Genomic DNA, 15,158 nt, shown 5'->3' on the forward strand with positions numbered 1-15,158 from the left:
TATCTGATTGCTATAAATTAGAAGAAACTAAAATAAAGTTGTTAGTGTTATGAAAATAATAATCAGTTTTTCCATATTCATTATACCATTTCTTGTTACTTTATTTTTCTGTACAGCATAAATGTGTGGTGTTTAGTGCTATTATAACGTATCTAGAGGTGAAGAATAGGTTTCAGTTCATGACATCATCTGGTTGCTGGTGTTCTGATAGCACTTTTAATTTAACAGCACTAGCACCAGTGTCAGTGGCATCCACCGTCATCCGTGTAAATATCAGAGTCCTCCACCAACCTGCCGTGATGTCTCGGAGGATGTGCTTATTTATGGAACTACGCCTTCTGTTTGCAGAGGTTAGTGCTGCAACTCAAAATCCACAGTGTAAAGAGAGCAGGTAATGTCTTCATGACACACACAACTGTAACAACATTTTACCTAAGCTCATTTAACACAAATTTTTAATTTTAGCCAGTATGCTTTCCTTAATTTCGTTTTGTGACACTCTATTCTTGCATGTGTGTAGAAAGAACTGTTGCCGAGTCAGTTGTGCAAAGGTTTCGAATATATAGTGCTGTTTATTTACATGCTGCTGCACAAATCTAAGCCAGTCCTACAGCTACGTAGTGGAAAGTGTTCAAAATTGCTTGAGAGATTACATTCAAAGTGTTAATATTGTGTTTGCCAAGAGGATTTTTTGCTTAAGAGTAACGTTAACAGTACTTACTGTTGCAGGATGAAACAAGTACACAAATTGGAAAAGGAAACAGTTTGATCTGTTGTTTTTCAGAATTTCGTCAAGACATAAGATGGTAGTAAAGGCGAATATGCACCAATCCACAGGGAATAAAAAATTGCACTCTTTATTTCAAGAAAGGCAACATCAAAGAAATGGCAGTGAAGTCAAAATAGAATAACACGTTGAAAATCCTGAACACTAATAACTTACTGTTAGTTATTAATAAGCCAAAGTTGGCAGTCAAAATCGGAAGAAATCGGAGAATGAATCAAAATGTAAAGTGAATGAAAATAGAAAAAGTAAGATTTTTTTGAGAGGACTAGACCAGAATTGGAGAAAAAATAAATTAAGATAAAAGTGAAATGGTTGAAAGAGAATGGTGTAGTGTGTAAATAGAAAATTAAAGGTAGGAAGAATGGGAAGTTTAACATGGAAAGCTGGTATACATCAAGACAATACAAATGTTAGAACCCACTCTGTGTTTGGGTTTACTTGTCCTAAAAGTTTAAAAACATCTGCATTTTCGAGAAACTGTGTCCAAAACTTGTCAATAGTGACCGCATGCTTGCAGTTTAAGTTCCACTGCTTGCTCAGAAATGTGGTACTGATATAAATATTAAAGGAGAGGACCACATGCTGGACTGGCCTGGAAGTTTTGCAAGTACTTTTATATTCTCATGACCATTTCAAATGCGTCGCTCAAAACAAATCCTTCCTGTACAGGAGAATGTTTTGTTACATGCTGCTCCTATGATATTGGTAACAGTTAATCCAGTAGTTGTGGGTTCAATGGCTGAAAAAAGGTGGTTAAAGTTTAAAGTATTCTGTTCAAAAGAAAAAGAATAACACTATATGTGAAAGGGAAATTATACATACTTCTTCACCTTCAGAACTACAACAAGGAAGTAGAACTAAGAGAGAGAAAAAATACAGAATCTCTTGTATATGGAACGCATAACAGGAAATTTCTGAAGACTTCCTTTTGAGATTTTGTTAATTTTATTTGATTTCAAAATTAGTTCATATTCTTTCCTTGCATTAAATGAATGCATGTTCATCTTGTCTATGTTCTGTCCTGCCTTTTTCCCCTGAGAGTGGAACAACTAGTTCTAAAGTAAGAGGGGTTGGATGTTTTTCATCTTCGGTTTCCACTGTTTAAATACTTTGATTTACTCTTTGTAGTTGTAACATTTCATCATTAGGTACTACCCTTTTTTTTTTTTAATATGTTGTTAAACTTGTTTAAACCCGTGATCTCAGTATTTCAAATAATACCTTAAACTCTCAGAATGTTGGGTTGCCAACCTTAAACTGCCTTCTAAGACGTCTTCTCTCTCCTTCATAAATAAATAGGTGCTTGGAATGTGTTTAAATTACCAAGGCAACACTGTAAGTTCTAAAGTGCCATTAGTGAATGTTCATTTTCACAAAACTTATGCATGACAATCAGCTTTTGTAAGGTGCAGTAAAATGAAAATAAAACTGGCAGCAAAAAGTAAGTAAACTGCTTACTATTTCAAAATTACCCATCATAACTGTTAACACATTTATCCCACTGTGAGACAAGATGGTCAGTGCCTCCATGGAAAAACGTTTGCGGTTGCCTACTGAACCATGATTGTACCCAGGCGTGCACCTCTTGATCCAAAGCAAATTGGCAACCACAAATGTCTTTGTTTGGGGTGTCCAAAAATAGGGAAATCGCATGGGGAGAGATTATGACTGTATGGAGGATATGTAAGGGCTTCCAAGGGAAACATCTGCTGTGTAGTAAAAACAAATTAACCACATGTATGCTAGCCCACTTGTTGCCAAGAGAATGCTGCAGAAGTTTTACTGGGAAGCCCTTGCCCCTTACACACTCTCCATACAGCCCCAATATCTCCTCATATGCTTTCCACATTTTTGGAGCCCTGAAGAAAGACATTCATGGCTGTAGATTTGCTTTGCATGAAGAGATGAATGCCTGGGTACAATCATGGTTCTGCAGGCAACCACTAATATTTTTCCAAGAAAGCATGGATTGTCTTGTCTCACATGTGATATATGTATTACCCCTTAACTCGCGAGGTGACTTTTCTGTAATGTATACCACGTGGTGGAGTCTGTGGGACCTCGATGTTTAAACCAAGGTTTAAGGCAAAAATCATTTGAAATTTTTAATTTATGCTATATAACATTTATTTTTACAATTATTTAAGTGTTGGTTAAATGCTTCTAGTTTATTTTATTGCAGCAAACAAAGCCTGCAGCCTTTTACCATTTATCACACAAAAGCACATAAGTTTGTGTGCTTCGTTTAAATAGTACACATAAATAGACCATTATAGTACAGTCTGAAAAATCATACAATCTCTGCACACCTGATAGGTGCAAAAAGAAAGGCTATCAAATTGACATTCGTTGCTGGGAACTACATTTTTGTTATCACCACTCAGAACACTTGAGTTTAACAGACACTTTAAGTATATCATTGAAAAAACAGACAGATCCCCATCACAACTTTCCTGAAGTTCTTCCTCTGAATGATTCTCTTGTTTGATAGCAGTACTGTGATCATTGGCTAATGTAAAATAGTCTTTTTCATATATTCATTGATTCATATCACTGACACCTTCCTCCATAGACCAACTAACAATTTCATAAAACTCAGGAAAGTTAAAAATGACAGTTTCATGCCAATGCATTTTGAGCTATACGGTACTTTACTGAAGAAAACAGATATGTAGTTCACGAAGTGTGGTCTAAGAGACTCAAACACCATCAATAACATGTCAGCAATAAACACAGAAGATGATAATGCAACCGACGACAAATCATCATAGGCTCAGCAATTTAAGGAGGGTAGGGGGAGTATAGAAGTATTCCACAACAACTGGCCTTGGAGAGCAAGTTCGAAAATTTTTGCGCAGTTTGAGAGACCCTACCTTGTGAGTTAAGGGTTATGTCATGGTGATTACTTCTGAAATAATAAACAGATTACTTAAGTTTTTCCTATCTGTCTCATTTTCATCTGAGTGCCCCTTACAGTTTCTGAAGTTGATTGAGATCAGCATCCTCAAAGACTCCACTGAGTCTACTCTAAATGACAAGAGAGACAACTTGTAATAATTACTGCTAATCTATTCTGATGATTTAAGTACATTTGGCTGTTATGAAGCCATCTCAGTGGAGTTTTTATAAAATGTTCAGATAGAGAGCAGATCCATATTCAATAGCAAAATGAAAGATGGGAAAAGTAGGCAGTATGTAGATTCATTTGCTAATGGAGTTAATTTTAACTGTTGGCTCCATATTCTTTGAATGGCATTGGTACTTGGTTCCATGTTCTGGAGCAGACTTTTGGTATGAACTTTGGGGAGAAAAGTTTTGCTACTGTTGAAAATTTTTTTTAGATACAGAAAAATGACCATATTCAGAAACTTTTATTTTTTAAAATGATTCCAAGCTATTCTTCTTGTGTTGATATATATTTAGAGTAGATACATTTCCTGCACTACAAAATTTTTAAAGACAAAACATTTTTTGTAGAGAAACAAGGCTGTAAAATAAGTTATGTCAGTTCTGAAATGAACAGTTGTTAGTGGGCTGACATTTTTCAAGGGCTTGCAGTTCTAGATTGTCTTAACTTTCGAATATTCCCACAAGATAAATGTTTGTATAGAGTTTTTAAATCAATATTCTCATCAGTTCTAAGTTGCACTCTCGACGATAATGATTATAAACATAGTTTGTAAAAGATACTTCATATTTCATTTACATGAGGCACATGTATTAGATAAGTGAAAAAAGATAAAAGGTATTTGTAATCGGAGTTATAACAGAGCAAGTGGAACTATTCCATATTGCTCTATTTCAAAAATAGAACAGTCCTAAATGGATGTATTTAAACAAAGGGTAGATTGCAAGTCTTCAACAAAGGGATTCAGCTTATACACATGGAACATAGAAAGATATTCATTGGACAAACTATGGTGTAGTAGTGACTTAACTCAAATTAGTCAGTGAGTCGGTGAGAAATGTGGAAACCAGACTGTAGGTCAGATGGTAAAGAGACTGGCCAATTATGAACAATTATAAAGTGACAGTTGAGTACTTAGTGATTTTACAATTGATGCAACTATAAACTTCAAATAAAAGCAAAGTCATAAGTTTCCTACTGAAGTTTCCATTCAAGTTTCACTGATAATTTGTACACTGTTAGAGAGCTGAAAGTTTAGAAGTGTTCACGTGCTTGTCAGATCCGATGATTTTTGCTGTACTTCTTAACCATAGATAACTGTTCACTGAGTACAGCTAAAGGATAGAGTGTTTGTAAGAACATTTGCAGTCAAAGGGAAAATGCATTACCTTCTTGGGTCCAAGATTTATGAATTGTAAAGACGTTGTCTGATAATGCCATTAATAACTTGGAGCTTTTGGGCACTCAACAGTACTTAATTTAAAATAAAGCAATTGCAATTTTTCTTCTCCAGAACAATGACATGGCACACTATATTGGTATGAGCATAGATAATAGTCAGCCTTCTTTTCCAGTAAAATAAAAAGTTGTTGTTAAAGAGGCATGGTTCATTGCTAAGCTACAGAGCAAAGTATTCAGCAGTTAAATCACCGGATTCTCTTTTGAGAAGATGGCAGTTGAAGTGCCCATTTGGCCATTTGTATAAAGATTCTGTGATTTCTGTAAACCATGTGGTGCAGATGCTGGTACGGTTCCTTTAGAAATGATAGTTGTTTTCTTTCCCCATCCACTGACAATCTGAGCTTGTGCTCTACCTGAGAGACTTCTTTTTTGAAAGGATGTTATACTCTACTCTTCACCTTCTTCTGTCCTCCTTCACTAAACTGTAATTTGATCCTATTTAGGTATCTCACTGAGAGAATACACTGAAAATTTTCACTGAAAACTGAAAAAATCACTAATTGGAAAAATCTGGTAAGTTTAGTGCTACTTACAATGATACGATGATTGGGGTGACAATTAATACCTCTGTGCACAGTACAAGGTACTGAATAGGACTAATTTAGTGAATGAAACCAAACTTATGATATTCTTTCAGGTATATTTGTCACATAACTGGGCACCCTTTAGACAGTGAGTAAAAACGTTTCATTGAAATCTCCACATGGGTTTCTCCAACCAGGTCTTCAACATTGTATTTCTAGTGGTTTCCCTAAAGACTTCTTTGGAATGGATGAAAATCCCAGGCCGCAAAATTTGACTTTGTGACAGGCTGAAACTCACAACACCACTCTGTTGTATGCCTTTGTAGGAATACTAGTACTTCTGGGTACAAATAAGGACAATTCTTTGAATGTTTAAAATCTCTGGTCAAACCTAATGGGTCACCTATTTACAAGAATATTATGGCAAGAGAACATTTCAAGGAATTTATTAAAATCATTATGATTGATGACAAAACTACTCAACAGCAAAGAGAGGAAGCAGAGAAGTCCTTAGTAGTCGCTGAAGTTTCCAACAAAGTGAACAATAGGTTTCCACTATTATATAAACGAGGAGTGCACCTCACCATTGATGAAATGAAATGCTCAGCTTGTTTAGATGATGCTGTCCCTTCAAAACATTTATGAAGGAGAAACTGGGCAAGTATGGCACCTCCAGGAGAACGGCATATTCAGGAGTGCTGTACGTGGAGCCATTACTTATCATTCAACTCTTGTACATAAGCATAAGTGAATATTTAAAACTAAAAGTCACTAATGGTTATCAATATGGTGCATGTACTCCAGAGTGTAACTGAAGGGAGAGATTCAGACGTAAGTGCTGTCACCCTATATGGATGTCTCATAAGGGTGATTCATTCATTGTCATCTGTTTGTCAAGAAAGTGTTTTTAGACCTAAATAAATTTTGTTGCATGTTTATGACACTTATGACTACTGTAAATTCTAGAGTAAACTCTGATACATGCTCCTAATGTTAGAAGCATGCACATTTTGGAAAATGAATTAGAAAACATTCGGTAAAGTAATGTAAATTTGGCATAGGTTTCTATAAATGCTAAGAGAGATAAGAAACCAAATGTGAAAAAGACTAGTAGTATATGTGGGGGAATGAACCTTCAGGAAACAAATGATGGGGCGTTTGAGTGGAACTGTTTGAAAGCAGGTCAAGACACTACTTCGATAACAGTAATGTTGGATGATAGTAATAGTGGATGTTGTCTTCCTTGTGTGCCACTTTAATCTCACAGTGAATTGCTAGTACAAAAAAAATTCTTTTGTAATAATAATGTTGGATCTTGAAACTTTTATAATTATTATTTTCCCATATTTGTGAAAGATCCAAGATTCTTTCTCCCTCCCTCCCACCCCCACAAGCAAAGGTCATGTTTCAGCACCTGTGTACCATCTTATTGCCATTAAAACATGGTACAGATCTGACAGATTCTTTGTTGTTTTAGGCCTGAACACAGTAAAATGTGTGTGTACTTTGGATTTTATAGCTCACCTTCGAATACATAATTTGTGATTTTAATTTAACAAGGAGGCATGTTGTTCTAAATTTTATTGTTGTTACTGTAATTACAAAAGTCAAAATAAAGTTGTCTGTTTGTGTTTACTTATTATACTGTTTAAATATATGTGGACTTCCTAGCAAGCAAATGGCTTGTTACAGAAAATGAAGATGACAATCATGGCGTGAGTGGCAGTAGAAGCAGTAGTAGCAGTAGCACAAGCAGCAGTAGTACTGTCAGCAGTAGCAGCAGCAGCAGCAGCAGCGGTGGGAGCAGCAGCAGATGCGATGTGTCAGCACCAGAAACTGGGCGGCGCAGGGGAAGGCACGCTACACTTAGACGCAGGGACATCAAGGATACAGGTCTGATTGCTTCTGTCAATTTGTTTGGCTTATTGTTTATGAATATAATGTAATTACTTCACCTGCATTACTGATCACTAGTCATTTTTAATTTCTGTATTATTAATTTATTACTAGATCTGTCATGACTGGACAGACAGTGTCAAAATTATGTACATACACTCCTGGAAATTGAAATAAGAACACCGTGAATTCATTGTCCCAGGAAGGGGAAACTTTATTGACACATTCCTGGGGTCAGATACATCACACGATCACACTGACAGAACCACAGGCACATAGACACAGGCAACAGAGCATGCACAATGTCGGCACTAGTACAGTGTATATCCACCTTTCGCAGCAATGCAGGCTGCTATTCTCCCATGGAGACGATCGTAGAGATGCTGGATGTAGTCCTGTGGAACGGCTTGCCATGCCATTTCCACCTGGCGCCTCAGTTGGACCAGCATTCGTGCTGGACGTGCAGACCGCGAGAGACGACGCTTCATCCAGTCCCAAACATGCTCAATGGGGGACAGATCCGGAGATCTTGCTGGCCAGGGTAGTTGACTTTCACCTTCTAGAGCACGTTGGGTGGCACAGGATACATGTGGACGTGCATTGTCCTGTTGGAACAGCAAGTTCCCGTGCCGGTCTAGGAATGGTAGAACGATGGGTTCGATGACGGTTTGGATGTACCGTGCACTATTCAGTGTCCCCTCGACGATCACCAGTGGTGTACGGCCAGTGTAGGAGATCGCTCACCACACCATGATGCCGGGTGTTGGCCCTGTGTGCCTCGGTCGTATGCAGTCCTGATTGTGGCGCTCACCTGCACGGCGCCAAACACGCATACGACCATCATTGGCACCAAGGCAGAAGCGACTCTCATCGCTGAAGACGACACGTCTCCATTCGTCCCTCCATTCACGCCTGTCGCGACACCACTGGAGGCGGGCTGCACGATGTTGGGGCGTGAGCGGAAGACGGCCTAACGGTGTGCGGGACCGTAGCCCAGCTTCATGGAGACGGTTGCGAATGGTCCTCGCCGATACCCCAGGAGCAACAGTGTCCCTAATTTGCTTGGAAGTGGCGGTGCGGTCCCCTACGGCACTGCGTAGGATCCTACGGTCTTGGCGTGCATCCGTGCGTCGCTGCGGTCCGGTCCCAGGTCGACGGGCACGTGCACCTTCCGCCGACCACTGGCGACAACATCGATGTACTGTGGAGACCTCACGCCCCACGTGTTGAGCAATTCGGCGGTACGTCCACCCGGGCTCCCGCATGCCCACTATACGCCCTCGCTCAAAGTCCGTCAACTGCACATACGGTTCACGTCCACGCTGTCACGGCATGCTACCAGTGTTAAAGACTGCGATGGAGCTCCGTATGCCACGGCAAACTGGCTGACACTGACGGCGGCGGTGCACAAATGCTGCGCAGCTAGCGCCATTCGACGGCCAACACCGCGGTTCCTGGTGTGTCCGCTGTGCCGTGCGTGTGATCATTGCTTGTACAGCCCTCTCGCAGTGTCCGGAGCAAGTATGGTGGGTCTGACACACCGGTGTCAATGTGTTCTTTTTTCCATTTCCAGGAGTGTGTATATGTATGAGATTTTACTGTTTCTTGTATAACGTATGAAGAAAATTGTTCACAGTGATAGGGAAACAATATTATTTAATTGAATCACTGCTGAAAAATTCTTCAATGGAGTAGAAAGGGTGCTATTTAAAGTCGTGCAATTTTCCTTTTGAATGTTTCTGGTTGCACACACTGCACTTTTCCAGGCAGCATTTTGAATATTGTTAGAGAAACTGTTGGAAAACTACCTTGCATTCCAAACAATTGGCATCTTGATATTTCAACTTTTCTCTTGTTGCAGATGTCATAAGTATGTATTTCTTGCCTCATGCTGAAAGTCCCTTGGTTTCGTCTTACACTGATGAGGCATGAACACAAATAATGCCTGAAAATGGTCGTTATTCCTAACTGTGTAAATATAAGCTTGCAGTGCTCCAGTCTTTTGTGTGAAGTGTTGATCCTGAAAGTGTGCCACCCCCCCCCCCCCCGCCCCCTCCTCTTCCTTTTAGTATTAACATGTCCTTGCAACCTAAAGTGTGTCCCCATAACAGCAAGTCATAATTAATGTGCTATGAAATAGTGCATAATACAATGCTATAAGGTACTGGTCAGTTAATAAACCCTTTAGCTTCCTTAGGAGGTATATTACATGGGAGAGCTTGGAGCACACATACATTGTGCGCTCATTGATTGGTAGGTTGCTGTCAGTCATGAATCCCAGCAGTTTTACAGCCTCCATATTATCCTGGCATCCAACATTGCTGAGGCTGCATGACATATGTGGTGTCTTTTTTTTTTTTTTCCTTAATTCATTGTCATTTTGTTTTTGATAAACTACCCCTCGATGTTTTCAAAGAGAGCTTGTAGAGCTTCTGGAGCAGTTTTTCCTTTGGCAAAAAGGATGGTGTCATCAGCAGACTGTAACGTGGTTGTTACAACCTATATCATTGACATTAATAATAAACAGGAGAGGTCCTGTGATGGATCCCTGGTGTATGCTATGCTCCTGTTTCTGTTCATGAGAGATTGCTATATGGGCTGATACTACCTGCCTTCAGTTTTCAAGATAAGACTAAAGAGTTGCCAGAACATCACCTCCAGTACTATAACACTTTAGCTTATTAAGCAATATCTTGTGCGAGATGCATTCAAATGTGTTGCGAAGATCACAGAGTGTCAGTGCCACACACTCTGTCTTCATTGACTTTCCTTTGTGAAAACTGTGCTGTTTCGTGGAAGAGGTCATTGCCTCCAAAATAATTTAGTATCTGGTGTTTCATCACAGAGCCCATAACTTTAGCTATAATTGAAATTATTGGAATTGGTCTGAAACAGGACACTTCACACGGGTAGTCTTTTATTTAGACTGCGTCTACATCCACATCTACATATATACTCCGCTAGCCACCAAGCGGTGTGTGGCGGAGGGCACAATTTGCACCAAAATCATATCTCCCCCCCCCCCCCCCTGTTTCCCTCGCGGATCGTGCGAGGGAGAAATGACTGTCTGAACGTCTCAGTACGAGCTCTTATTTCCCTTATCTTTGAATGGTGATCATTGCGTGATTTGAAAGTTGGTGGTAATAATATATGCTCTACATCCTCGGTGAAGATTGGATTTCGGAATTTAGTGAGCAGCCCCTTCTGTTTAGTGCGCCGTCTATCTGAAAGTGTATCCCACTTCAAACCTTCTATGATATTTGTAACGCCCTCGTGATGGCTAAATGTACCAGTCACAAATCCACGAATCTTGCTGCTCTTCTTTGGACCTTCTCAATCTCTTGAATCGGACCCAACTGGTACAGGTCCCATACAGACGAACAATACTCTAAGACTGGACAAACTAATGTGTTGTAAGCTATTTCCTTTGTTGAAGGACTGCATCACTTCAGGATTCTACCAATAAATTGCAATCTAGAGTTTGCCTTACCCATTACTTGTGTGATTTGATCATTCCATTTAAGATCATTTTGAAAGACGGACGTTACTGCTTCCAAAGACTGGGCATTTATTTTGTTCTCGTACATTAATGGGGATTTTTGCCTTGTTATACGCAGTAGGTTACACTTACTATTATTGAGAGATAACTGCCAGTCATTACACCACGCATTTATTTTCTGCGAATCCTCATTGATTCGTTCACAACTTTAGTGTGATACTACTTTCCTGTAGACTACAGCATCATTGGCAAACAGTCTCGGGCAGCTGTCAATACCATCAACCAGATCATTTATGTAAATCGTAAAAAGCAGAGGATCTATTGCGCTTCCCTGGGGCACAACTGAAGTTACGCTTGTTTCTGTTGAAGTCACCCCATTTAGGATGACATACTGCTCCCCGTCTGTTAGAAAAATTTCTATCCAACCACATATGTCATCAAATTTCATTCTTAAAGTTTGGAACACACATTTAAATGAGTCATTGGCCCCCTTTTCTGCTGCAAGTTTACAAGAGACAGTGCTGCTTTAGGGTTATTTAGTCTGTCTTATTTAATAATCCTCCTTCTGAATGTTTAATTTGAATGCCATGTACTCATTGCAATTCACTCTTACTCTTCATATTGAGTTCCATTACTGATGTCCTGTGATCTGCAGTCATTGGTTCAACTACTCTTGACACTATAATCACAACTATTGAGGTTGGTGATAAGTGTCTGCATCATCCCTTGTTGGGTGTTCGTTGGCCACTAACAGCCCGTAACTGTTTATTAAGCTCATAAAGACGTGTCTCCAAAGTTACCACATTGTGAATGATACACAGAGTAACAACGAGATCAATGTTTGTTAATACTTTGCATACACTGACGCACCACCACAGGTTGTTGTAATTAGATACCATGCATTTACCATATCCAAATATTCAACAGATCTGTAATAATAATCTTCTGCCTCACTGAGCCAGTGCTCACAGATACATAAAACATTTGATTTAACTTCTTCTATAAAGAATGACGAGAAGTCCACCTTTGGTTCATAAACACTGCACATTAACACTTGTTATAACTAATGACATATTACTGTCAGCACCAACATCTTTTCTGTGGGATAATCAGTGGCTCTGATTTTCAATTTTATATGGGCACTGGTTAATCTTCGGAATAAAAAATGCCTTATTAAAACATTCTTGGGTCATATAGCAATGTCAGTTTGCTTGTTCTTTAGATGAAAGTAGACACCAATCTAGAAGCTGCTATTTACACTGTTGGTTTCTAGTTTCTGTACTTGAAATTTGCTATAACCTGGAAACATTTTCTTCACATTTTCAGTTGTGCATTTGTTCACTTTTCCTAAATGGAGGTATGCCCTTTTCTCTCTGTGTAGCACTCCTTGCTCACCACTAGTGCTTATTCTCAGATTTTTTCCCCGTTTCTGACAGTTTAATTTCTGACCGATACCATTGCAGATGTTTGAACTATTGGTGGTTCTTTCTCAACAGGAAGCTGAAGCACAGCCTTATATGGTATTTTTGGTTCTACACATATATTCTGCCATAGCAGATGGGGTTTACTTATCACTAAAATGAGCAGTTATTTTCCTATAATGTATCTCACATCATTCTGTATTTCTAGCAGGTGAAAGTTTCACTTCTGACAGACTAAAATCATTACTGATACCAGTTTTTCGTTTTTTTTAAAAAGCAATATTAGTCACACATTGATTGAACTTTGTAACACGCAGCTCTGGTACAAATATTCAGACTCAGTAACGAGCTGTTGATCTGCATTTAAGCATTTAGTGGGACCACTTTGAACAGTTAATTACTTTTCTGCACTTTTCCACTTATTTCAAGAGACGGTTTTGTCAGATGTGACACTAGCTTTTCTAAACTATAATTTTTGGTGATCACTGTAGAGTTGCATCCTCATTTCCAAATTATCTTTCATTATATGAGTAAATTTTTAACTAAATTTTCAACTGACTCTGTTTATTCGAAATGATTTTTTTGTGTTAGTTACATTAGAAGCATTGTTTTCTGCTTCCAGTAGTGGTTGCAAGGTGATTTTCATGATTTGTCTTGTGTAACAAAACTTTTATGCTCACTATACTTTGTAACATTGTCGTCTGTCTTCACTATTTCATTGTTAATGTACTTGGTTACACATAGACTCTTGATGTTTCACTGCAGATGCTACTAAGGAAAAAAGAGAGTAGCTCTTCTTTTATTTCATTTTTTTATTACTCGCCATTCTGTAGTAGGTTTGTGCTTGGCTTCCATGGGGCCCCAGCCTTTGCAGCATCTTTTCCCTTCTGTGCTGCATGTCTGTCCTCTTGCTATTCTTTTTCCCTTCCCCTGGGGATCATGTGTGGAATGTTGTAGGAGATGTGTTCTGCATATTCAGTTGTCGATATCAGAACAGTCCAGTCTCTCCACCGTCTTCCATGCCTTCTCTCTCTCTCTCTCTCTCTCTCTCTCTCTCTCTCTCTCTCCCTCTCTCCCTGTGCGCTCCTGAAGGCCAGCCCACATCCCACATCTCTGAAGCATAACGGGTGACTGGGCAATGCGTACTTCCCAGCCCCATGTTGACCTGGTTCACACATACCCCCTGGTACTTCTTGCCTGAGCTGCTACCTTCCTAAATTGTCGATTGGTCCTTCTGTCAGGTGATTGGGAGTTGTGACCTGAGGTGTGAACAATAACCTAAGGTGGGTGCATCCCTTTGTGAGGGGAGGCCCCCAGTTGGAAGGAGCATGCCATTCGAGATGCTGGCAAGGGGAATTTTTCTCGCAATGAGCCAATTATCTTTTTTTCACCGTCAGTGTCCACCAAATGTAAATGGAATGAGGCTAACTATTCAGCCCCCCCCCCCTCCCCAAAAGTTGCAGCATGGTTCCTCATGGTTTCTCGTACTGAAGACAGTCAATCCTTTGCTATTGTAAATCCAGTTATTATTCAGAAAGGTGTTGATGCAATTGCTGGCTCCCATGAAATCCTGCAATTCAAGCCACATCTGGTATATACCTACAGGGCATTGTTAATTACTGTTGCTTGTTGGTGGGTTTGATGTGGACGGACGTGTGAAGCTGGCCTTAATCCTACTCCCAACATCACCACTGCTGAAGCCCAGGCTATCCGTGATCTGAAGGCTGACCGGTCCATCGTCATTCTTCCGGCGGACAAGGGTTCCACGACCGATGCACCAAAATCAGAGGATCCGTGCGGTGGAGGAAGAAGAAGATCAAAAAGAACGCACATAAATATTAACTGATTGTGAACTCCAGAAATTCTGAGACCATGTATATTTCATATAGATACATGAGGCTAACTACTCATGAGTTACTACTTCCAGTTCTCAAGCACAACTGCTTGCAGCTACGCTGCTCCACCACTATCCTGTTTGTGTCAAGGCCCATCGAACAATGAATTCTTCCCGTGGCATTATTTACACTAGGCTACTCGATGGTCCAGCTGAGGCAGAAATCAAAACGAACCTCTCTGATCAGGGTGTCATTGCAGTCCATTGGGCGATGAAAAAAGTAGATGCATCCTTAGTGCCCACACACACTCTTTACTCACTGTTGAGAGAGTAGTTCTTCTGTCAAGTTATCGTATCAAGCACACTCAAACGTTCTGTCAAAACTTGGCCAAATGTGTAACCTGTGGTAGGGATGCTCATAAGGTCAATTGTCTACCTCCTCCTTCCCACTGTATAAACTACTGTGGTGACCATGCTGCCTCCTCCAGAGATTGTCCCATGTATCTCGATGAGTGGGCTATCTGGGAGATACGGGTGAAGGAAAAAGTGTGTCACCTGGTCGCTCGCAAGTTATTGGTTATTTGGAAACCCTATATTCTACCATCTGGCACCTACAGTGCTGTTCTTGCTACATCTTGCTCCAAGAAGTCAAACAACCACATATGGTCTTCTCCTTCACTGACTCTGAGATCCTCTTCAGTGATGTCACCACAAGATACCCTTGCCTGGCCAACCTCCATGTCGCCGGCGCGCACCACCAGCAATTTTTCTGCCCCGAACTCTGCTGACCGACAGAACGAGACAGAACAGGATCCTCCACCCTCTGTG

At 40.0% G+C, this 15,158-nt stretch overlaps 1 protein-coding gene across 3 annotated transcripts in view; it reads left to right on the forward strand.

Moving 5' to 3' along the window:
• LOC124721105 (protein FAM214A) overlaps positions 1 to 15,158 on the forward strand; it is a 244,797-nt gene that overhangs the window by 181,771 nt on the left and 47,868 nt on the right. For all 3 annotated transcript variants that reach the window (XM_047245925.1, XM_047245923.1, XM_047245924.1), the window contains exons 8-9: positions 229 to 350; positions 7,373 to 7,573. In XM_047245925.1, coding sequence (XP_047101881.1) covers positions 229 to 350; positions 7,373 to 7,573 — 323 coding nt within the window. The remainder of the gene's footprint in view (positions 1 to 228; positions 351 to 7,372; positions 7,574 to 15,158) is intronic.

This window comes from Schistocerca piceifrons, chromosome X (genome assembly GCF_021461385.2).
Source record: "Schistocerca piceifrons isolate TAMUIC-IGC-003096 chromosome X, iqSchPice1.1, whole genome shotgun sequence".
Lineage (NCBI taxonomy): Eukaryota > Metazoa > Arthropoda > Insecta > Orthoptera > Acrididae > Schistocerca > Schistocerca piceifrons.